The following is a 23,675-nucleotide window of genomic DNA, read 5'->3' as shown; positions in this document are numbered from 1 at the left end:
TGGTCTCCCTCCCATGAACATTCCACAGAGAACAGTGCACACACTGCACACCCTGTGGTCAGAGTTGATGCCACCAGGTGAGGTTATGTTCGCTATAGGCCAGAGGGCCACATGCTACCCTGAGCAATCCTCAGGGGTGTGCCTGCTGGTTTCTCAGGCATGGATGGGACCAGGCAGGGAGGGAGGCAGGGGACATTCATTACCAGGTCCTGGTATGGGCTAAGCATTCTCACAAGCATCACTGATGCTAATGTTCACAACTTTGAGTTTTGCATATGATTGTACTGAAGGATAAGAATAATTATTACTGTGTATTCATTCTGAAAAAGGGGACACAGAGGTTCAAAGAGAGGATGTGTGTGAGACATACAGAGAGAGAGGAAGAAAGAGGAGGGAGAGGAGGGAGGAAAGAAAGAAAGATGGTGGCCGGGCACAAGTGGTCGAGTATGTACTAGGATTACCGTAGGTTCTTTATGGGGATTATTTCAGTGATCCCTCCCGGAAACCTAACAAGGCCAGTACTCTAACTGGATCCATCCTACGTAGGAGGAGGTTGAATAATGATCCTAAAGCAGCCCATGTAGGATTATGAGCTCAGGAGATCCAACTCTAGCCACTATGTTCCTCTTCTCTGCAGTAGGGACTCTCGGTGTCCCTCTTAGTGTTCTCACTCTAGTTGGCTAGAGGACCTGAAAACTGAAACCTTCACTGCTGAGAAGGGGAGAAACCCACCAGAAGACTGTCCCCATGTTATATGCCACAGATTGCAGGCAAGCCAGTCTCTAGCCTGGAGACCAGTCAGATTCTCTCTGTGCCTCATCCTCTCCAAAAAAAGTAGCTGTTCATTAAAAATCCAAATGGAGAGGTCTTTTCTTGGCTCTTACAACGATTAACCCATGAAAAAAACTCTGTGTCTGATTTTAATAAAACATACTTTTCTCATCAAAATATTTTGATAGCACAAATAAAGAGAGGCGTGCTCATTAAAGTTTAATGAGTGTCTCTCTCTCTGCCATTTTCCACATGAAGATCATCCTCTATGACTCATGCATGGTGGGTGCTGAGAATAGTTAACTGGGAGCACAATTTAACCAAGTCCCAATCTTTGTTTTCACAGGGACAAATGCGGTACCAGACAGGGTCCATTAGGATGGAAATACATGTCCGATGACCCTAACTGCTTTGGTTGACAGTAACATGAGTTTAGAAATGAGGGCTCAATATTGCTCCAAGCTGATCTTTATTTGCTCTAAAAGAGGAGCAAGGTAAGGACAGCAGCACACTGGCTGTCAGGCCACTCCAGTAGGCTTAGGCTGGGGACTCCTGGAAGAGGGCAGTGCCTTGGACAGAGGTTTATCTTCACTAATCTCCTGCTGCCAGCCTCGACTCCAGCCAGGGAAGGCTTTTTCGCTCTTTCCACAAGCTGTCTATCTCTCTCCTTGCCCTGGCTCCCACTTGCTCCTAGCTCTGGAGTGGTCTCTGCACCCATGTCTGCAGCTTGAGATGTTATCCATTCATTGAGGATCATCTATTGTTCTGCCAACTTGAGTTGTGATGCCTCAACCTGATGTGATCTCTCTTCCCTGAAAAAGCCACACTTTCCATGGGAGTTCCCACGTGAGAGCAGTATAGCCTTGGGGTTATCTGCATGGACCTCTGGTCAGAAAGACTCCAGTCCTCCCCTGACCAGCACATGATCACAGGCAAGTCGCTCATGGACAGAATAGTGACCATACTAAGAATGGCCTCCACATGCTCGGTGTTGACTTCTATCAGGCCTTAGGTATCCATCAGCTCATTAGATACTCACAACAATCTATTAGGTGAGTATGGCAATTTTGCAGATGAGAAAACAGTTGCTATGAGAGATTCAGTGATGTGTCCAGGCTCATACACGCGAGAAAGCAGGCTTTGACCTCAGGGCGTTTGGTCCCAGAGCCCATGTCTGGACTGCGATGCTACCATCCACTCTGTTTTCTCATCTGTAAAATGGGAACTCCAATAATACCCACCTCTAGGATGGTCATGAGGCTTAACTAAGAAAATTCAAGAGAAGTACAATAATCTAGAGCTCAATGGCTCCTAGTTGCCATCATTGTCATCACCACGTGCTGGTCTCATGCCTCTCCTGCCCCCAAATGAACGGGGGGGGGGGGGATGGTCATGTCCTCTTAACCCTTCATCTCTCACGTGGGGTCATCCCGTACCCAGCACATTCATCACAGTGACCAGCACAGAGAGAGGGTCTGTCTGCTGTGGGCCTGACCCAGGCTCAAAGAGATTGACAGACGGTTCTAACGTCTTCCTAGAATTTGAGGACATGGGTCCCAGGTAACTGTGGACCTCTGAGCCATTGGGCTTCTGTGCTTTCATGGCCTTTACCCCCTTGCCTACTCCTGCTTTAGACAAGTCATTCAACCCTTCTCCCTGAGGTTTTCTGAGCAAAAGTTGATTACACCCTTTTCTTCTTTTTTCTCTTTCCCCTTCCCTCCCCTTCCATCCCCTGCCCTCCTCTCCTCTCTGCTCTCTCCTCCTATCTCCTTTCTTCCTTTCCCAGTTCTATCCCCTTCCTCCCTTCTCCTTCCTCCTCTGCTTCTCTCTCCTTCCTCTTCTCTCCTCTCTCCCTCCTTCCTCCCATCTTCTACCCTCCCCCTCTCCTCTCCTCCTCCTTCCCATTTCCCTCCCCTTCTCTTCCGCACCCCTCTTTCCTCCTCTCTCTCACTCCCCTTCTCTACTCCCTCCATCCTTCCTCTCCCCTCCCCTCCTCTTCTCTCCCACCATTTCCTTCTTCTCTCCTCTCCTCCACCATCTTCCCTTTTCTCTCCCCTCCTTTTTATCTTCTCCTTTTCCTCTCTCCTGTTCTCCTTTCCTTCCTTTTCTCTCTGTCTTCTTTTCCTCTCTCAGTCACTCTCAGGAAGATCATATCTCCAGTAGGCCAAGCAGCATCTCAGGAGCTCAGCCCAGGAGCCAGTGTTTCTGGACTCAGAGCCCCTCACAGCTCGGTGCCATCCGAGTGGCTTTTAGGGTGTGAGGTGCTTTATCCAGGAGCACCTCTTCCCTCCTTTGGATTTAGTTCATTCTTGGGGGTGGTCTGATTAATGAGGTTAGTGATATAGGAGCAGCTGAGGTGAGGATGCTCCTGCCTCCTTTCCTGAATAAACAGTACTGGGCAGAAGCCAAGGTTTCCATTTCACTCAGGCTGGAGTTCTGCTCAAATGACTTCTAAATAAGTTTCCTCCAGGAACAACATCCTCCATACTTTTACGGAAATAAAAATAAAAACAAAACAAAACAAAACATAACTTTTAAAGGACAGTTCCCCTTCCCAGGTTACTCAATTTGTGTGGCAGAGGGCATTTCCATTCTGCCCCAGAGGATTTTCAGTGCTCCTTAAGTAAATCCAGAAGACAACCAACAAATAATCCTTCACATTAATAATGTCTAAAAGATGAAAAGTATTAGTCGCCTTTATACATTTGGTTTATTGTCAGCGGTGCAATTAAATTCTACCTTAGGCTGTGGCTTGAGCATCCCGTAGCTTGGAGGGGCTGTCTCCTGGCCCCTTCAGAGGGACAGGTCATTGGTTCATAATGAAGTGGAGCATGTAGGCCCTGCCTCAGGTGGGGCAGGTCTCCCAGGGAGCACCCGTCATTGTTTGGGGGAGGCTGGTTACAGTACCAGCACCTTACACTACTGAATTCTCACAGCACTACTGGCCCCTCTGGAGGAGTCCTATGCTACCCTCTATTTGCAGTTGTTTCCTGTTCTGCCAGCAGACCCTGCATGACCTCATTTTTCAATTATCCTCTGAGGCCTGTTATTGGATGGTGCTGTGATGGGCCGTGGGCGGTGCTTGAGAGGGAAGCCCTTGTGATGACTTAAGTCTTTCTCAAAATGAAGGACCTGGGCTCTCTCTCTCAATGGGCACGACTTGTCTGTGTTTGGGTGAGCCTCGGCCTGGGGTGACTCATTACACGGTAGTCATGTGCCATCTGCACAGTGCTAGGCCCATTGACAGCTGCCCTGCTGAATGCCACACAGCAGTCATTAGCTTTACAAATGATTCACAGCAAATGATTCTTAACACCCAAGGCTTGCTGTCCCTCTACCCCTGTCACCTCATTTAAAACATGCTCAACTTGGTAAACTTTGATTGTCAGTTTAGAAGAATGAAGCTTAAGATCTATGCTAATACTTCGGGAAAAAAAGTTCTCCAGCAACTTGGGAAGGCCTCTAATTCCTGATTAAGGCTGACGTAAGGTGTCATACCCCAAGGACATGGATGGAGGCCTGGGTTTCTGCTCACAGGACAGGAAGGTGTCTCAGGGTGTGGCTACCCATGTTGTCAATGCTCCTGAAAAGAGGGAGCCAACAGGTTGCCATAGTTGGCTTTCATTTCCATCCATCCTCAGCCCTCTTCTGCCAAGTTTCTTTGAACCATTTGGCTAAAGATTTCTTGTGGTAAATGGAGAGACAACATTAAAACTACTAGCCAAATGGGCAAAATAATGTATGGTGATAGATGTCAGAAAGCTGGTTATCTTGGTGATGGGGGGAAAGAGTTATTGGCTGGAAAAGGCATGAGGGAACTTTCTGGAGTATTGGGAATCCTCTATGTCTTCCTCTGTCTTGTGGTTGCAAGGTGTAGACACATATAACAACTCACCGTCACCAAGCTGACATCTCAATGTGTACATCCTACTGTATACAGTTATATCTCAATGAACAACAGTCCCAAATGCAGGTGGGAGATTATTCCAGTGGTTTCCATTTCATGACATGCCTGACCCACTTTACTCTGGAAACACTGAAATTCTATCTGTATCCATTACACATCCTTATCTTCCTCCCCAAGTATGTTTATACCCACAGGTTATATTTATATCTGCAGCCACATCTATATATTTAAATCTGGAGAGGAGAGAAAAGTGTTATATGTGTGTGTCTATATATAGGGCAGTTTACTTCTTTCAAAGAACAGGAGGATCTTAGCTCCCCCTCCCTTTTTTTGAGCAGGACACACATTCATACACACACACACACACACACACACACACACATGCATATGCACACACACTCAGCCTGGATGCCTAATCAACAACTTGCCTTTCTTTCTCCCTTGCCTGAGATGGTAAAACTGACCTTGATGATGAGCTGGGGGATCGTCAGCACGGTGGACTTCTGCTTGGCCAGAATATCCTTGGACTCGTTGACACGCGCTGTGACAAAGAAGTGCAGGTATGCTTGCTCTAGCAGCTGGCCCATGTACTCGCCCGCTCTGATCAGCACCTCCTCTCTCTTGACTGGCAGGAAGAGAGACAAACACACAGGGCATTAGGACCTGGTTTAGATCTGCTTGACTTTGTTCGAGTGCCCCATGTTTTCCACAGAAGCTCAGCATCCACCAGAAGCACAGCAAAGGTGAAGGGCGAATGGAACAGACTCAATCCACAACAAAGTCTCCTGCTTCTTGGGTAAAACAAGAATGTGCTAGAAATTTAATATTCAGTAAAGCCTTACTAGAGAAAATGTGTCAATTTTTCCAAACAGTGCTTTTGCTGTTGTGAAAATGCAAAGCCATGACAGAGATGTTTAAAATCAAGGACTGAGAGGTTTTAACCTGTGGCTGCTTTGAGTTGACCACGGACAATTCCAAGATGCCAGATATGGAACAGTGAGACTCAAGGCCAGCAGTCCATGTGCCTTCCCCTCGTGCAACAAGAAACATCTCCCCTAGGTCGTAGGCCACCCTTGAGCAAAACTGTCAACTACCTAAACCTTTTCCTTGTAGTGCTCCACATGTTCTTCCCAGCTTTTTCTGTACCAATCTTACATGATTTTTCTGTTTAAAAGAAGCCTTTGAAACTATTTTTTTTACCCTAGGCATTCAGCTCTCCCACCCCCTTCTTATTTGCAACTTAAAAAGACCTCTCTGCCAAATGCCTGTTTCCTCAGGTCACTGATGCTGGCTGTGTTGAGGACAGGCCAGTGAGGATGCCATTTGGAGTCTGGGGAGTGGTCCAGGCTCTCCTCCGTTCACCATCTGGGCCGAGGGCGGGAATACTATCTTGTGGCTCTGAGTACAATAGTGAGGTTCTGTTCGCTGCACTGCCCACTTTCTCTCTCGCTCTCATTGCCCACTGCCCAGAATTCAAAAGCAAAGGGCCAACTTCTTCTGCAGGCTGAGCCCTGGCCATGGTGTAGCACCTGCTGTGCCTGCTCAGAGCCAGGTGCTAGCGCTGCGTTGACAGCCGACCCAGCAGGGAGATGGGTGGCTCACACCTCCATCCCCAACCATGGAACACAGGCTCTGTAAACGCTCACGAATCGAACATCTCCGCCACTGCTTCCCTGTCCAATGTCTGCCTTTTGCCAAAGATTCCTCCTCCCTGTGGAAGTTACTGAAGGCAAGATTCCCATGGTCTATAGCTGCAGGGGATAGTCCCCAGGGAGCAGCAGTCCTGAAATGAGGACAAGGTACTGTGTAGGGTGAGCCAGAGCTCAGAGAAAGTCCCCTGACTTGTCAGCCCACAGGCAACGGTGCATCAGGCTATGCTCAACATCTGCTTCAAAGTCTCCTCACAGATGAATACGTGCTGTGACTGCCTCCAGCCCTTTAACAGAAGAGTTCTTAATCCTGGCCATATATCACAGTCACTCGGGGACATTTAAAAACCCTCTCTGTTGAACCCCACCACAGACCAATTAAATCATACTTTTGGAGGTTGAGACCCAGGCATTATTTTAAAAGTTGCTCAGTTGACTTCAATAGCAGCTGGGGTGGGGAGGCACTGCTCCAACAACCAGGAGGCTCCCCACAGAATCGGCTCTGTAGAAGTCTTGGTTCACGTGGAAGGTATGGCCCTTCCAATCCAGGCGCTTGCTGCTCAAAGTGTGGTCTGCAGACCGTCACCTGTGAGCTCATCAGAGATGCAGGTTCTCTGACACCCACCCCAGCGTAGGATCTGCTGTTGAATAAGATGTCCACATGATGCATATTCCACTTTGAGAAGCTCCCAGAGACAGGAGGATCTTGGCTTAACCTTGGCCCTTCAATTCTGCTTTTTTGACTGACCTGTTCATACTGCCTTCTTTGGGCCCAAGCCTGGATCCTACTTCCTCCGTGGCTCCCCTGGCAATTAATCGTGCAGACACATAAGACTCCATCCCTTGACTGGGTACAACCTCAGATGAGCCCAAGGGGCCTGTTTTTCATGCCCTCAACTCTGAAAGGATGGAGTGGCAAATGGTATGCATTGAAGAACATGTGTTTTGTCTCTAGCTGCCTCCAGCAGCAATAAAAACCCAGACTTCCTCTGATTATTACCGGGGTGGGGAGGGGGCGCGGGGGGGTGGGTGGGCTGTGTTTGACCACTGGGTTCCTTGAGGCTGGCGAGATATGCTTGACTTCTTTCTACCAATCTTAACAGAGGCCTTTGCTACCTTTATAATGTTGGCACCAGGACATTATTCTCTGGGGTGGAACATTCTCTAAATCATAGCACTAAGGAAACTGGGCTGTGCTTCCAAGCCCAAGAGAACAGTGCTCCTGAAATAGTATGTTATGTAAGTGCTGTGTTTTGCCACTGCACAAGAAATTGTTCTAGATAAAGTTTATTAAACGTGGCAAGAGAAAGAAGAATAGGTTTTCATTCTATGAGTGGTGGAGCTGGGCTCCTGCCAATATCATTTACTGTGTCTGGGGAAAGCCGAGGGAGACACAGACAGGAGCTGCCTCATCTCTTTTTCCAAAAAGCAAAGAAAACTAAATATAGCCAGGTGGAAACGATAGCACCTTTGAAGGTACTGGAAGGTTTAAGTTATTCAAATCTTCCAAGCTGACTCTAGCCCACACATTCTCTTTAATCATCAATCTGGAAAGAATGCCTCCCATTCTACTTGGAGAACTTTCTTTGCAATAGAGCCTCCTAGGAGTGTACTCTGACCTGCTTGAGCAAGGTCTAGAATCAAGTGGCTTTTCTGCAATATGTTGCAATTTATTTTATTTTATTTTTTGCAATTTATTTTAGCTTGCAAACTGCAATCTGCATACAGTTCATTCCACCTGGTCAGTTGACCCGAGGTCAGCGACTGAGAGGGTTGATGTATCATGCCATTCCAGCCCTCTAGCTCATAGAAGCCCATTTTCTTATTGGATTAGGGAGAAAAGGTGGAGGAGATAGAGAGATGGGACTCTTGTGAGGTGGGAAAGGACGGTGCATAGTTAAGCCTAAGTTAGATCATGCCTCATTTCTGCTTCAAACCCTCTAATGGCTCCTCTGCTCACTTGGAATCAAAGCCAAAGTCCCTACAAGGGCCTACAGTTCTTTACGTGGTCTCCACCTACCACTCGCCCTTGTCACCTTTGCTCCCAGCTCTGGTTTCCTTGCTACTCATCGAACACATCAAACATGCTCTGGCCTCAGGGCCTTTGCATTTACAGCTTCTTCTGGCTGTGAAGCTTGCTCCTTCTGTCAGGTTTCTGTTAAATGTCACCCCGTTAGAGAGCTTTTTTCCTGACCACCCCATCCCCACCAACATTCCCTCCCTCCTTTACCCTGCTTTATATTTCCTTATTATGTGTGTAACTATACTAAATGGTACTTTGTTATTGTCCAGCCCTATCCCTAAGACCACAAACCCCATGGGGATTGGCACTTCTGTTGTGTTCATTGCTGTGTCTCTAGCACAAAACAGCATCTAGACATTAAGCTCACAATAAAGGTTTGGGGAACCAGTCTACAACCCTGTGATGTGGGTGGTATTATTCTCACGTAGGGAAGAGCTCAGATTGCTTAAGTAACTTGTGTAGGGACACACAGCTGGAAGGTGACATAGTCACACCTAAAAGCCTGATTTGTCTAATTCCAAAGCTCAGTTTTTGAGGGCTTTATACCCACTACTCTTGTCTTTAAGTAGTACCTTTCCTACCTTGAAGGATAAGAAAAGTGCTAGATCTCTTAGTATCAAACAAAAACAAAAACCCACAGTGATTTCTTAATTGTTAGTCACATTACTGTAGCTCCGGAGACTTATTCCCCTAAGGTTGGGCACGTTTCTTAGAATTAGGATGTTTAGGAATAGTTCTGCATTTTTATGGGAATATCTTTTTAAAGCCTCACAAGAGTGCTCACTGCAGCTGGGGATAGCCACTGACTCCAGAAAGCTTGAAAACAACTGGGATGTGTGAGCTGGTCATCGTGGGGGGCAAGTCTTGCTTGCCTCCACATTGTAAAACTTATTATTTGTGCACCTTTAAATTTTTTTTTCTTTTTCTGTGCCACATGTCAGGTCAACAGAAATCCAGTGCCCTGAAGTGTTCAGGTCCTTTCCAACCTGCTTTAACTTGACATGCATGACCGGGAGACTAGTTTTTCCTAGTTAACTCATTTTACCAATTATGTGACCAACCTTCGTGCCCTTACATGCCAGTACCCCAAGATATAAGATTGACCAAAATTGCAATCCCCAATGCAAGCTGAGGCTTGATGAGCCCAAGCCTACTTAAAATATTCTGAATTTTTATAGTGAAGGAGATGCTTTTGAAGGGCATATATTCAAGGGAGGATGGATAGGATCAAGGACAAGAAAGGGATCCCATGAGAAGTGGCAGAGAGAAAGAAGCCCTTCAGAGGCTCTTGACAGCGCATCCTGAGTCTCCAGTCTCCTCTCCCAAGGATGGGCTCTCCCTCCATCCCAATATATCAGCAGGTGAGTTTTCAGAAATGGCCTGTATGCAGAGCTTCGATTCTTACCTTCTAAATGGTAAAGCAAAACACATCATTCCTGCTGGGGCAGCCCCCCAAAACTTTACCTGACTTGCAGGGAGGGATGCCAGTGTGCTTTCTGACACAGATGCTTCACAAACCTTTCTGGGCACTAAAATCCCCTTGGGATCTTGTTACAACATAGATCCTGGTCTAGCAGATCTGGGGTGGGGCCTGACAGTCTGCATTTCTAACCAGCTCCCAGAGGATGCTGATGCTTCAGGTCTTTGGCCCACACTTTGAGTAGCAAGAAGTTACCTTTCATTTTCATGACTCCTGGGGCTCTAGGCTTTGAAAGTTTCCTTGTTCACTTCTATGCATGAGAGATGAAGATGAAACTTGAGGCTCCTCTGGAGAAAGGAGGTTCCCTTATGTGGTTCACATTCCTGAGCTCTGGGCCAGAACTTTAACTGATAGGAAGGTGTTTTTATTTATTTATTTATTTGAAAAAGAGAGGAGAGAAGGAGCAGAGGGAGAGGGAGAGAGAATCTCAAGCAGACTCCCCGCTGAGTGTGGAGCTGGAATCGGGGCTCAACCCAAGACCCTGAGATCATGACCTAAGCTGAAATGGAGAGTCAGATGCTTACCCGGCTGAGCCACCTGTGCACCCCTGACAGGAAGTTATGACTGAGTGACAGCACCAAGCCAGACAGGGAGGCAGAGAAAAGTCCCTGGGAGAAGAACCCCCCTCTGTTAGCTTACAAGACAAGGGCTCCAGTGTCACTTCAAATGTCTCCTTCTTGAATTCCGTCTTGGAGACCCCGGTGTAGAAGACGATGTTGCCTGAGAGATAGGCTAAGAGCGTGTAACGTCTGGGGCTGTTGTTCTGGAAGGTGATGGTGAGCTTGAAGTCTCTTCCCAGCACGGCATTTTCCACGTCAAAATTCATGTCCACATCCGATCTCGGTTTAAGGATGCCTTCGATGTTGAGAGGCTTTTTAGCCCCGTACATCAGGGCAGTTTCTAGGGCCAGCCTCTCTTCTTCTTGGCCTAGGAAAGATGCAGAGATAATGATGGGGGGAAAGAAACGCAATCCATCAAAGAGAAATTAATAAACACACTGCGCTCCGGGCACTGTGTGCTGTCCTCGTCAGGTTGCCTCCGTAAGCCACACCACTGCCCTTCCAGACAGGTTTCATCACTATTCCTATGTTACCAAGTCTGCAAAATCAGGTTTCCAGAGAACTGTGACCTGTCTGGCTTGAAGAATTAGGCGGCATCGCCGGGGCTTATCTGAAAGGGGGGTTGCTAAGGGGCTTGCTCTCTGGGTGGTCTTTCTACTGCTGCTCCTTCTGTGGGTGGCCCTGGCATGATAGGGGGAAGCTGACACAAATAGGTTGTCAATTTGCTTCTCTCCCCAAATCCTAGCTAGAATTTGAGGCTTTCTAAGCAAAGAGTTTGGCAATAGTTGTGTCCTGCCATTCCCCCTTGTGCTATATGAGTTTTCTCCTATTCGTGGATCTTTCTGATAAGATCTGTCTCTCTTTCCACCGGGGCCTGTCCCACTTGCTCCTGTTGAGCTGACCCCTGGGTAGCTACTGTCCGGCCTTCTCCTCCTTCCTCTGCTGCCATCTGCCCCCCGGCAGAGTATAGAGATCCCTTTATCCCAAATAGTGCACCGCCCCATACACTCAGACCTGGCAGGTCATTAATAAGCCCTCCCTGCCCAAGGGCTCTAAGGTCACATTCCCTTGGGGAGCACCAGGTTGTCTAGTGCCTCCAAATGTTCATTGCATTGATTATAGCCCATCAGATGCTCTGAGATTGAGTCCTACGGTGAGGAGGCTTAGATAACATAAGACTTCCCAAACTCATGTGACATGGAACACATTTTTTTTATTTTTGAGGGACACCTATTGGCATCTGGTGGCACACCAAAATTCTAATGCAGTTTGAGATGTGTATGCTGTTTTCAGGAAAAGGTCTTCTGTGGGATTTTCAGAGTGGTGGTGGAGGAGATGCAGGTGGGGACAGGAGAAGGGGTGAGCCCTGGAAGAATCAAACAGCAGCTTTGTGCAGATGTGGAATCAAGAAATACAGGTACAAGTCGGGCCTCAGAGCTCACTCCTGGCTCCGTGCTGGGCTGATGTTCCTTACAGAGCCCTGGACAAAAGGCTCAGCTTGAGGGCACAGGGCTTGAGAAGGTATGGAGAGAGTCTCTCTTCTGTTTACCACCTGAATACCTTTGGGGACATCTTAGTGCATCGAGGAAGACACAGAGGCAAATTCTTGGACTTGTAAAAACTAGTCATGGGAATGGCTAGCAAAAAAGGAATCACTTTTTAAATAAAACTGTGAGCTTTTAAATTTGTTAATTTTAAGACAATGTCTTCTACTTTACTTAGCCGTGAAATGCAATGCAGATGAAGAAGTCAATTGATAGCAACAGCTATCACAGAGAGCGAGCTCGGTGATAGGTATTGTGGTGAAGTGCGTACTGGGCATTGTCTCATTTAATCCTTGGACAACTCTACAAGGCAGACACTGTTGTTACCATCCAAGTCCTTGTTTTTTTTAAAAAAGGGGGAAGGCACCGACATCAGAGGGTTGTTAGGAGGCTTAGAGGTAGTGCATGCATAAGAACTGGCAGCTACTAGTGCTCTGCAGACAGAAAATGCCAGGAGCTGTTGCAAACAAATGTGAATATGTGTGTGTGTATTAACAATTTCTCTGATTGTCAAGATTGCAAGAGTGTGCCAGGAACAATTGGTCTAGGACAAGCATTGGCTAGAGCACATGTTTGCAGATCAATAGGAGGGAGATATTATCTCCCTATCAAGGGAAGGAGGGGCTATGACAAGGAAAATTCAGTGAAGTATTTTAACAGAAAGCACCTGGCCAACAGCTCCTCGGGAGAGCATTATTGATTATCACTTTGGATGGGGACCAGATATGCATTTAGACAAAATGCAGGAGGGGAGCACTAGCAGTAAAGCCCTGGTCAGAGAGATGCCACCCGCGGGGAGAGAAGCCGAGCTGACCCAGAGGAGGGGAAGGGGCAAGTGGTAGGCTTGTGGTGAGCCACGAGAGACTTTATATTGTGTCATAGACAGAGGAGCCCCTGGCTCCCCTCTGGGGACCAGCCTGCAAGAGCAGGAGCTGCCAGGCAGTTGTTCAAGAAGCACAGGCCCAGAAAGGAGGCAGGCACATCAGGGTTTCCCCAGAGCTCTGCAGAATTCCCGTCTCTCTGCACTTGTGCTTTATGGCTCTGACATCTTACATAATTCAGGGCCATGAATTTAGTGTTGTGGGAGAATGATCTAAAGCCAGATTACATTTTCTGAGGTTTCTCTGTGGCTTCCAGGAGCAAGGTCAAAAGCATCTTTCCGCGAACCCGGATGTAATGAAAATGCCCTTTTATGTTTGTTAAGTTTCTTCTCATTGCTCAGGTGTTAGCTCAAATGTCACCTTCTCCGAGAGCCCCCCTTCTATTACCCTGTGTAATGTGTCCCCAAGCCCAGGCCTGTCATCTTTCACTAACATATATTACCTGATTTTCTGTCCTCTTCCCAGCATTTGACACTGCATGACATTATTTTCCCCACTGGGACCCATCTCCATGTCCCCAGCACCTACAACCACCCTGGCAAAGAGGCTTTGAAGGATCAAGGTTTGGAAAAGCACTTCGCTTTCATCCAGAGACAAAACTTTCATCTTCATGATAGATACTAAATAGTTCAGTTTGGGATGTGTGATGTGCATTTAAATTCACCTGTGCAAGTGCCACCTGCAGTACCATTCATTTGACTATTTGGTGTTACTTGAGACACTATGATGTCCAAGCACTGTGCTAGGCTCAGATGAGAAGCACAGTGCTCCCCTCATGGGTCTCAGGGTCAAGTGCAGAGGGATCACTATGCATGTGTCCATCACAGAAGCCGGGTCAGACATTTGCATGTGTGTCAGGGAAATGGGGGGGAGACTCAACACCACCTGGAGCCAGGGAAGTTTCCTTGGAGAGGTTTTTGTCTCTGCAGTGAGAGCAAAGGAAAGAAGAAAGTGGCAGCCTGGGTCTCTGGAGGACTGTCTGCAGCTCTCCTGGCTGGTGCTCGGGATGCCTGTGGATGTGGTCAGGAGGTGCACTGGAGGGGGGCCCAAAAGGCAAATAGCAGAGCTTGGTGAGGTCTGATTGAAATGCCCTTCAAGGCAACAGAGAACAAGGACTTTGAAGCAGTGCAGTAACAGGCACGAATGATATATTTTAAATATGTCACTTTAACAGCGATGCACAGGTTAGACGGAGGGAAAGAGAAGATGTGGAGGAAAGGTGGAAATGGGAAGTTGCAGCAGTTAGCCTGGAGAAAGTACCCATGCCCCGACTCACTGTAGTAGTATCGTAGTAATGACAGAATTCCTAGCAGGAGCAGAAACTAACTTTATTGGACACTTACTCTGTGCCAGGCACAATGCTAAGGGCTTTCCACGCCCGGTACCACTGAATTCTCAGAGGGTGGCCACAGCATAGAGAGAGGAGATAGATTTGAACTATTTCAAAGGGGATGTTTAGAGGGTTTGCTGCCTGACTGATTCTCGATTTGCTAAATTTGTGGGTGTGGGGGTGGGTGGGTGGGTGGGGGTGGGGGGCTGTGATTCTCTTCACTGGGGTCTGAAGTGGGGGCAACAGATTCAGGCAAGGGAGGGCATGAGGAAAGGTGCATTCCAGAAGCGTCGGTTTCAGGTTTCTGGAAGAGGTTTAGGGGAATGTGGAACTGAATCTGGAAGTTGGGCCAGAGACATTGACTGGAGGTGATCTGTAGAGATGTGACTATAACGCCAGCCGTGGAGAAAGAACATAGAGCGGGTAGGAGGGAAGCCTGAGGACTGGGCCCAGAATAAGTAACATTCAGAGGTGAGGGAAGAAAAGAGGAGCTTAGGGTTGCAGAAGGGGATAGAAAAAAAAGAGTCAAGTAGGTTGGGATGGAAATGGAACCAGGAGAAGATGGCACAGGAGCACAGAGAAGAGAGAATTTCAAGATTCGGGGCCCAGCAGTAGCATCAGAAGGCAGGGGAAACTCAGACAAGCTGAGATCTGCAAACATTTATTCAACATGGCAATCAGGTGGTCCTGGCAGCCTCGAGAAGAGGAGCTTCAAGGATCTACAGCTCGTAGCAGAACTCAGAGGATGGTAGGCAAGAAACGAAAGGCAAAGGCATGCGATGCGACACCAAGGGCAGACAGCTCTTTCAAGATGCCTGGCTGTGAAGGCCAGTGGGAAGAAAGAACAGGGCATATTTGGTGGGGAATATATGGCTGAAAAAGAGCTGTGCACGTTTTTTCCCCCCCACTTGATTCTGTTTGAACGTGAATGGGAAGGAGCTAATAGGGAAGGAGAGATGGAAATACAAGTGACAGAGGGAATAATTGATGGAACAAAGAGGAAATGGGATCCAGACACCATCATAAAAGAAGACAGATGGCCGCAGAAGTTTTAAGAATTCTGGTTTTCAAAATTTTATAGTTTCCTAATCTTACATATTTGAAAAAAAAAGGTATAAGATTAATATTAAGCTTTAGTTCATCCATGTGAAAAATGATCTTTCCACAATTTAGTTAATTAAAATAGTTAATTCCTGAATCTGGTAATAATTTCTTCTCTATGTTTTTATTCATCTCCACATTTTAGTGGCCACATTCAGCATTTATGGATAGAGAAATTATATGAGAGATTCAATAATGAGAATCAGAGTGACAAATGCATGACCACGGATGCCGACAGCCTTTCCCAGGGGCCCGTGGCGACGTCTATAATCACTCAGTGATTCCCGCCAGATTCAGGCACGGTCTCTGCTTCCTTCTGTAAATAGCACCCCACTTGGTCATTCGTAGAGTCAGAATTTAAAATGCAGCTGCCATTCTTGATTAAGAGGCTAATTAACCTCCTGGGATCAAACTGCAGCCCAGAAAGAGTATGGGGTGTCTCTTATAACTATCTATGCAGATTTAGGGGTTCTTGTGCTTAGACCAGACTCCCATACTATCCACCTTTTGCCAAACTTGCCTTCTTGCCAAACTCTGGAAGCCTGAACCTCAGATATCTTCCTCATCCAGAGTTGGCACTTTTTATTTATTTTAATCGGGCGTCCACCCCTGGTTAAGCCCCGACTCCTCTTCTGTGGACTGCTTTTTGGTCTTTCCTCTTTTGACAGCGGGCCCTGATTTGGCCTTCACCGCCACCTCCATGGAAGACAGCTAATGAAAATGTCATTCTGTTGTGTGCTTTAGAAGAGACAGCTGCTTATCTGGATGGCTCCCTGCAGGGTCACCTCCCTTTTTTCTACACTGTCTGCTTTTTTTTTTTTTAATAATAAATTTATTTTTTATTGGTGTTCAATTTGCCAACATACAGAATAACACCCAGTGCTCATCCCGTCAAGTGCCCCCCTCAGTGCCCGTCACCCAGTCACCCCCACCCCCCGCCCTCCTCCCCTTCCACCACCCCTAGTTTGTTTCCCAGAGTTAGGAGTCTTTATGTTCTGTCTCCCTTTCTGATATTTCCTACCCATTTCTTCTCCCTTCCCTTCTATTCCCTTTCACTACACTGTCTGCTTAGGATTTCTTCCACACCAGGAGCTTATCCGAAATCCCTGTTGGGCTGCCTTTTTCTGGAGAACTCTTTCCTCATGCTTTACCTGGCCAATGCATGTTTCTCCTTCTGTCTCAGCAAGCCTATCCCAAATGTCCTTCAGAATCCCGAGTCTGCACCAGTTCACATTCCCACCAACAGTGTATGAGGGTTCCCTTTTCTCCGCATCCTCTCCAACATTTGTTGTTTCCTGCCTTGTTAATTTTCCCCATTCTCACTGGTGTGAGGTGGTATCTCATTGTGGTTTTGATTTGTGACGGGCACTGGGGGTTATTCTGTATGTTAGTAAATTGAACACCAATAAAAAATAAATTAAAAAAAAAAAAAAGAATCCCGAGTCTGGCTTGGAACTCCCTTCTCTGTGCCCTGTTCTGGGCACCTGCTGCATAGCTCAGTGACGGCTTGGTTCCTGCTCATCTCTCCAGCTAGACAGGAAGGCAGGACTGTATATCTCATCCCTACACAACCATACTCTGAATATGGTGCGTGGTGAAGAGCAAGTTGTTGAGTGGACAAATGAATAAATGAGGGAATGTTGCAGCTAGTTTCTTTTCCTTTCTCTTTTTTAAAAAGATTGGTTGATTGATTTATCAGAGAGAGAGAGAGAGAAAGAGAGAGAGTGCACAAGCAGGGGGAGCAGCAGAGGCAGAGGGAGGATCAGGTTCCTCTCTGAGCTGGGAGCCCGATGCGATGTGGGGCTCCATCCCAGGACCTGAGCCGAAGGCAGACGCTTGCCACCCAGATGTCTCTCTTTCTCTTTTTCTAAAAACTTTTATTTTTCCTTTCCAAATCCTTTTGTGTGTAACTTTATTATAACAAGAGGACATTATTTGCTTGTTTTGTTTCACTGTACTTATGTTTTTGTTAAACTCTCATTTCAGGAAAAAGCCAAAAAAAATTCCATCTATGTTGTGCAATGGATGGTAACCAATAGGAGAAAGGAATGAACCATTTCAGAAATACAGCAAAGATTCACTAGTTCAGATGACAAAAATCCTGAATTTCTAATACAGCGCACGAGAATTCTCAATTCAGCAAACTTTCTCTTTATAGTGCAAATTGCTTTTTAAAATAAGAGCAGAGAGACTGTCTAAAATATTTAAAACAAATTCTGCACTCCTTAGCACTTCAGGAATACTGATGAATATTTAGGTATATGCTAATTACTTGTCATTTCTATCCATTCACTAAAATAAATGTCACTCCTAACAACCTCTGCTGGTGAATCATTTGTAAAATACACTCCATGTTCCCCATCAAGACATCCAAGCTCCTCTACCTCCTTTCCACTACTGACCTTGGGCAGCTTTGTCTCCGGACACTGGCACTCTGGACTGGGTATTTTAGAAATGGCTACAGGACCCTAAACACTCCAATTTATTCACACCTCCAGGATGTCTTTGGTCATGTTCCTGATGCCTGGAAGCCCCTGTCTAGGTTTCTTTAACTGTAATCTGTGGTTCCTCTTACCTGGCTCTTCTTTTTCTGAATCTTCTGGTTGGACTGAGTGTCTTTCTTCTTCGTTCTCCTACCTCCCTCCTCTAAATGATGATCCTATCACTTTTCCAGGAACAGAAACTGGGTCCTGCTCACAGCAGGGATCCCCAGCACCAAATGCAATTCCAGACATAAAGTAGGTCCCTGGACTGACTGAAATGGGCTTGGACTCAACAGCTCCCTTTGAAACTGTCTACGCAATAAACATTGTTAACATTCACATTATTTTATCATTGAAATGGGCCTGTGATGTAATTGGCCTGAATTAGTGGGATTGCATGGTCCTGTTGAGGATAGATTGTATTATCTATCTCAAGGGACTTCTGTGATAATTCAGTGGAACAATGTACATGAACATAGTTTGTAAACAGATGTGAATGGTCATTCATATTTCTATTATTGAACTAAAATGACATTAGTTATACAATGTTTTCTACTATTGAAAGTTAAGATAATTCCATTGTGAATAAGAACACATTCTATACTGCATTAAAATAGATGTGACTTTAAACCAAAATGTTTTCACAAGCGATGTGAAGGGGAATTCTGCATTAAGCAAACAAACAAAGGAAACTACAAGGAGTGGGTGTGAGGTGTCTCCCTCATGAAAGTTTATAGTGTATTCTCCGGAACACATTTCATAGTGACAGTGGGTAGGTACTAAACAAATATGGGCAAAGAAACCTTCATTCGGTGGCAGTAAGTTACCTTCTTGGAATTTGTAGGTATCAGTAATATCCTTTATGCCATCTCCTCCAACTTCTTTGGTCACAATCAATTTCCCAATGTGGGTGGTATCAACGGTTTCCACCACATGAGTGCCATCTTTCTTGGCTGTAATGTAAATGAGATCACTGTTGACCTAAAAACAGGAGAGGAGAGCATGAGCTACCATCTGATGTCCTTCGTCATCAAAATCAATCTCAGTGGTATAGACATCTGGGATCCCTAGAGTTGACATGTTCCTTTCTTCAACAACATTGAATTCACAGGGTTGAACTTGCTTTAGAAATGAATCGGAAGGATAATCTACCTTCTTCTAGCCCTTAAGTGTTATAAATGAAGAGTATTTGGACTACTGATTGTTTAAACATCAATCACTTCTTTCTCTCCTTTTTCTTGCTGGTGAATTCCACTTCATCAGAAAGAGCCACCTGTTACTTGTTTTCCCAGATTGCTTTTAAGCCAGCAGTGGCTGTGTGACCTATTTCTGGGAAGAAGAAGTCTGCTGGGTGGCTTTTGGGAAGGATTCTTTTCTGTTATGAGAGGAGAGAGTCTGCCCTTCCCTTCCTGCTTTTGAATGTTTTCACGTGAAGTGAAGTGATGGTTGGAGCGTCTGTAGCCTACCCGGGACAGTGAAGAGAAACACTGCCAACCATACAAAGATGGCTGAGTAGAGAGATAAGAAGCACAAGAGGGTTTAATGAGGCTGTTAAATGGCTGAGCCAATCTTGGGACCGCCCACTTTAGGATTATCTACAAGAGAAAAATTATAGTTAAACTCCTCATGTTTAAGTCATTTTAATTCTGTTACTTACAGTCAAAAGCATTTTAATTGAAAAATGAGATTAGGCTATGAGGAAAAATTTAGGCAATTTTCTGGTGATTCAGCAACTAAACCATGTTATTTGTGGGATTTGGAAACAGCCCCTTGGGGCCATGCTGGCTGACCCCAAGTTCTTCTGACATTCTGCATTATGACTCTACTTTCTAGAAACAATGTCGAAATATGTGCCTGAAGGCTGATTCCCCCAGAGTCTCTTATTATATTCGTTACAACCACTTTCTTGGAATCCCATTTATTAGCATGGGAGCAGGTAGGAAACATGAACTACAGTGCATTATCAGGGGCTCCGAGTGAAAACAATCTCTGATGTGTTCACAAAATGTTTTCCAAGCTACAGGTCCCAACTCTTTCAAATACGCTGATAATAATGACTTCCTCAGAGTGGGTAGCAGAATTAACTGAAATAGATGTCTGTAAATTACTTATCATACTACCTGGCATTGATCAAACACTCAGTAAGCAATAATAGTATCATAAATTAATAGTATTGCCAAGATGCTGTAGTGCTATAGTCATAAAGATGGAAAAAAACACATTTGGTCACTGCCCTTGTAGGATTTACACTCTCTAGTAATCACCTGGGAAACTTTAAAAAGAATAGATGCCCAACTGAAGAGGTCTTGAGTAGAACCCTAAATCCATTATTTTTTAAAGAAGTTCTTAAATAATTCTATCTTATCTCGGTGTCTACTGAGATGGCAAAATGGTACAATAAGTACCCAGATGGGGCAAGGTGGTGGGGCAGATGCTGAAGATACCAGGGGAACACCTGGGGCCATGGGGCATGATGAGGGGCTGGTGGTAGCTAGGAAGTAATAGGTTGAAAGCTGGAAGATGCATAGGAGTTAATGAACTAAACGGTCTCATGTTAGTGTTCTTACCAACCAACCAACTGAAATTGCTGGAGATCATGGCCATGTGTAGCTTCTTTATTATGGGGATAGTGTCACAGGTGTATGCATATGTCCAAACTCATCAAGATGTATATATTAAATGTGTGCAATAGGGTGCCTGAGTGGCTCAGTTGGTTGAGCGCCTGCCTTCCACTCAGGTCATGATACCAGAATCATGGGATCGAACTCCTGTCAGTGAGCCTGCTTCTCCCTCTGCCTCTGCACCCCTGCTCTTTCTCTCATGAATAAAAAAATAAAATATTAAAAAAACAAATGTGTGCAATATTTTACATTCATCATACCCCAATATAGCTAAAAAGAATAAACAAAAAATAAATGGCGAGAGGAAGGCTATGGCAGGCAGAGGGACTGCCATGGCCATAGTTTTGAGACCGTAGGTAAGAGACACACTGGATTAGCTGCAAAACCTTGGGTTCTGATCTTGAATGTGTACTTTTAGAAAGCCACCTTATCCTCTCTGAACTTCAGTTCCTGTTCCTATAAAATAAAAATAGTTATACTTGTCCTGCCAATTTCATAGTAACGTTTCAGTGAGACAGCACCAAACGACATAGGAGCTATGTGAGCATGACTTGTAAACTTTAAAACTGAGTAAAAATGTAATAGTTTTTATTAGGTAATGAGGGAACTTGATGATAAAACCCTAACTTTCAAAGTTGAGGTTAAAAAGAGCAACTTTTCTCTACTTTCTCACAAAAATATTCTGAATTTACATGGAGTCTGACTGCTAGTAAGGTGAAAGCAAGTGGCCAACATTTATTGAACAATCACAAGGTTTCAGGGGCACTTACAAATTATTTAATTTAAACCTCACAACAACAACCATCTGTGAGGTATATACTATTATGTCACAGAGGAGGGTGCCAAATGCATTAAGAAGGGTCAGCAAAGTGTTTGTAGTCAGAGCTGGGAGCTGCTGGAGAATGAAATCCTGGGCTGGCCTGTAGCATATTCCCTGACCTTTGCTCTGGGCTGGCCCATTCTCTGATCTTCACAGGGCATTGCTTCTCCCACACAACCCTGCTGGAGCATGAGCTCCACCATGAGGTGGTGAGATGGTTTCATGCTTGGGGTGCAAGAGGTTCCATGCATGGGCCTCAGAAACATGAAGGGTGGTAAATGGTGACCTCATTCTTCAGCAGAGCCACAGCTTTGTGGCACTAGCCATAGGATATGCAAGGTCAAAATACAAAATCAGGAATCAGGACAGGCAATGACAGACACCAGGAATATCTGTCATTTTGGGGAGAAAAAAAAAGTTAAGGAAACTTTAAATGAGCTTCCTGAGAATTTTGTCTTTCCCTCTGGAGGAAGCCATGCAAGCACAAACAGCCTCCTCCTCCACTTGCAAATTATAGCAACAATGCTGATAAATATCCTCTTAATAACAGCCCTTACAACAGTTTACAGTTTTCCAGGGAGACAAGGCTAAATATGAAAGTGACTAAATCATCATCTCCTCTTGAGCATAGAGCTTAGGAGATTTACGTGGGCTCAAACCTCAGGCCAGCTCGGCAGCACTGTCCCTTGTGGAGCAAGGAGAGGAGAAGCCCACATATGAAATGGCTATTGCATATGTATGTTGTGGGGGTGTAGAGAGAAAGGATTCTTTCCAATGGACATTAGCAAGCTTTCTTTTCCGTTTCAGCCACCACTCCTCCATCCTGGCTGCGTATGAGCCCCGGAGAGCTTAAAAGAGTAACGGTGATAGGCTCCCACCCAAGACCAATTGCATGTCTATGATAGAGAGTTGTGAGTGCAGGTGATGCTGGAAAGAATATTGGGTCTATACTGTGTGACTGGGGGCAAGCTATTCAATGTCCCTGAGCTGGGGTTTAATAATGTCAATCTTGCAGGGTTAAAAGGTAGACCAGTACTTCCGGAGAAAGCCCTATTGTTTAGGGCTGAATGAAAAGGAGTCTTTGGGGCCATCTGGTCCTACCCCTATATTTGGAGAGACTGTGGTCACATAGAACCGGGACATCCCAACATGAAATCTGGTGCTCGTTTCAGCACACTGCACCTTTGCCTCTTTGTTAGACACAGGTGCTTGTATTCAGCTTCTGCCGAGGGGCTTGCTGAGCACTCAGGGCTCAGCAAAGGTGGGCTGGGGCTGCAGGCTGAGTTCCCCTCTCTACAGAGTTCTACTTGTGCCCCTGGAATGTTAGCATATGTCTACTGCTGGTAGAAGCTATGCTCTTTACCACTAAGGGTGGAAACTCTTTTTCAGGGTCCAGAACAATTCGCTTTGTTCATTTGTTCCCAAATAGAGATAACTACAAAATAGGCTGTGCAGAGAAAGTGGTGCTCCTTTGAGGGCACACAGAGGCAGCAGCTACTGGCCTGGTCCATGAGCCTTCTGGCATAATTGCCACCCTTCCACCCTGTGCTTGCCATTCCTTTAGCCTCCAGTCGCTGGCTACGTGGTCAGGCCCCTGTGTGTGCTCTCTGCTGCTTCGTCTCTGTGCCTCATCTCCTGCCGGGACCAGCACCTGAGGGCACCATCTGGATGCCATCGCTCTGAGACTCTGTTCTTAGCAATGTACCCTGCATCTGCTTTTGCTTGCTTGCTTGATTCATTCATTTATCCACCCATCACTCATTCATTCAACATTTATTTGTGACTACCTCATGACAGAACTTGTTTTCAGTGATGAGGATACATTCATGGAGTTTATACTCTAGAAGGGAGAGAGATAATAACACTAAGGGAGAGTAGAAGGATAAAAGCAACAGGGCAGAAAGTGTGATGCTAGATGGGGGTGGGATGGGGTGAGTGAAGGCATCTTTGAGGAGGTGACCAGAGCAGAGACTTGGACCCAAGGAGGGGCCAGACATGCAAAGTGTGGTGGAGGGTAGAGGAGAGCTTTTTTTTTTTTTTTTTTTTTTAATTTGAGTGTAGTTGATACACAATGTTACATAAGCTTCAGGTGTACAACCTAGTGATTCAACTTCCCTATGTTCTATGCTGTGCTCACCGCAAGTGCGACTCCCATCTGTCACCACACAACACTATTACAACATCATTGACTGTATTCCCTATGCTGTGCCTTTCATCCCCGTGGCTTATTCTATAACTGGAAGCCTGTATCCTCTGCTCCCCTTCACTTCTTATTTTGGATTCTGCTTTCACTAAAGGAGACCATGGCTCTGTGAAGATCAGAAAACGTCAGTGAGCATGAGGTTTAATCCAGCCCGGAAGTGAGTAAGGAATGACCAAGAAAGTCAGCGAAAGGCAAGAAAAGGCACACTGGGCTGCCTGCCGGGGGTGCGACAGGCAGGCTTACGCAGCCAGAGGATGGAGAAGGCAAGGGAGGATGCGATCTGAACCTGAGTCATGGACACT

The 23,675-nt window shown here is 45.8% G+C and overlaps 1 protein-coding gene across 2 annotated transcripts in view; it reads right to left on the bottom strand.

Moving 5' to 3' along the window:
• F13A1 (coagulation factor XIII A chain) overlaps window positions 1–23,675 on the bottom strand; it is a 168,058-nt gene that overhangs the window by 16,700 nt on the left and 127,683 nt on the right. For both annotated transcript variants that reach the window (XM_077886450.1, XM_077886451.1), the window contains exons 12-14: window positions 18,557–18,710; window positions 10,470–10,757; window positions 5,143–5,303 (exon numbers count right to left, since the gene is read on the bottom strand). In XM_077886450.1, coding sequence (XP_077742576.1) covers window positions 5,143–5,303; window positions 10,470–10,757; window positions 18,557–18,710 — 603 coding nt within the window. The remainder of the gene's footprint in view (window positions 1–5,142; window positions 5,304–10,469; window positions 10,758–18,556; window positions 18,711–23,675) is intronic.

Source organism: Canis aureus, chromosome 37, assembly GCF_053574225.1.
Source record: "Canis aureus isolate CA01 chromosome 37, VMU_Caureus_v.1.0, whole genome shotgun sequence".
NCBI lineage: Eukaryota > Metazoa > Chordata > Mammalia > Carnivora > Canidae > Canis > Canis aureus.
This window is presented reverse-complemented; position numbering and strand designations above follow the sequence as displayed.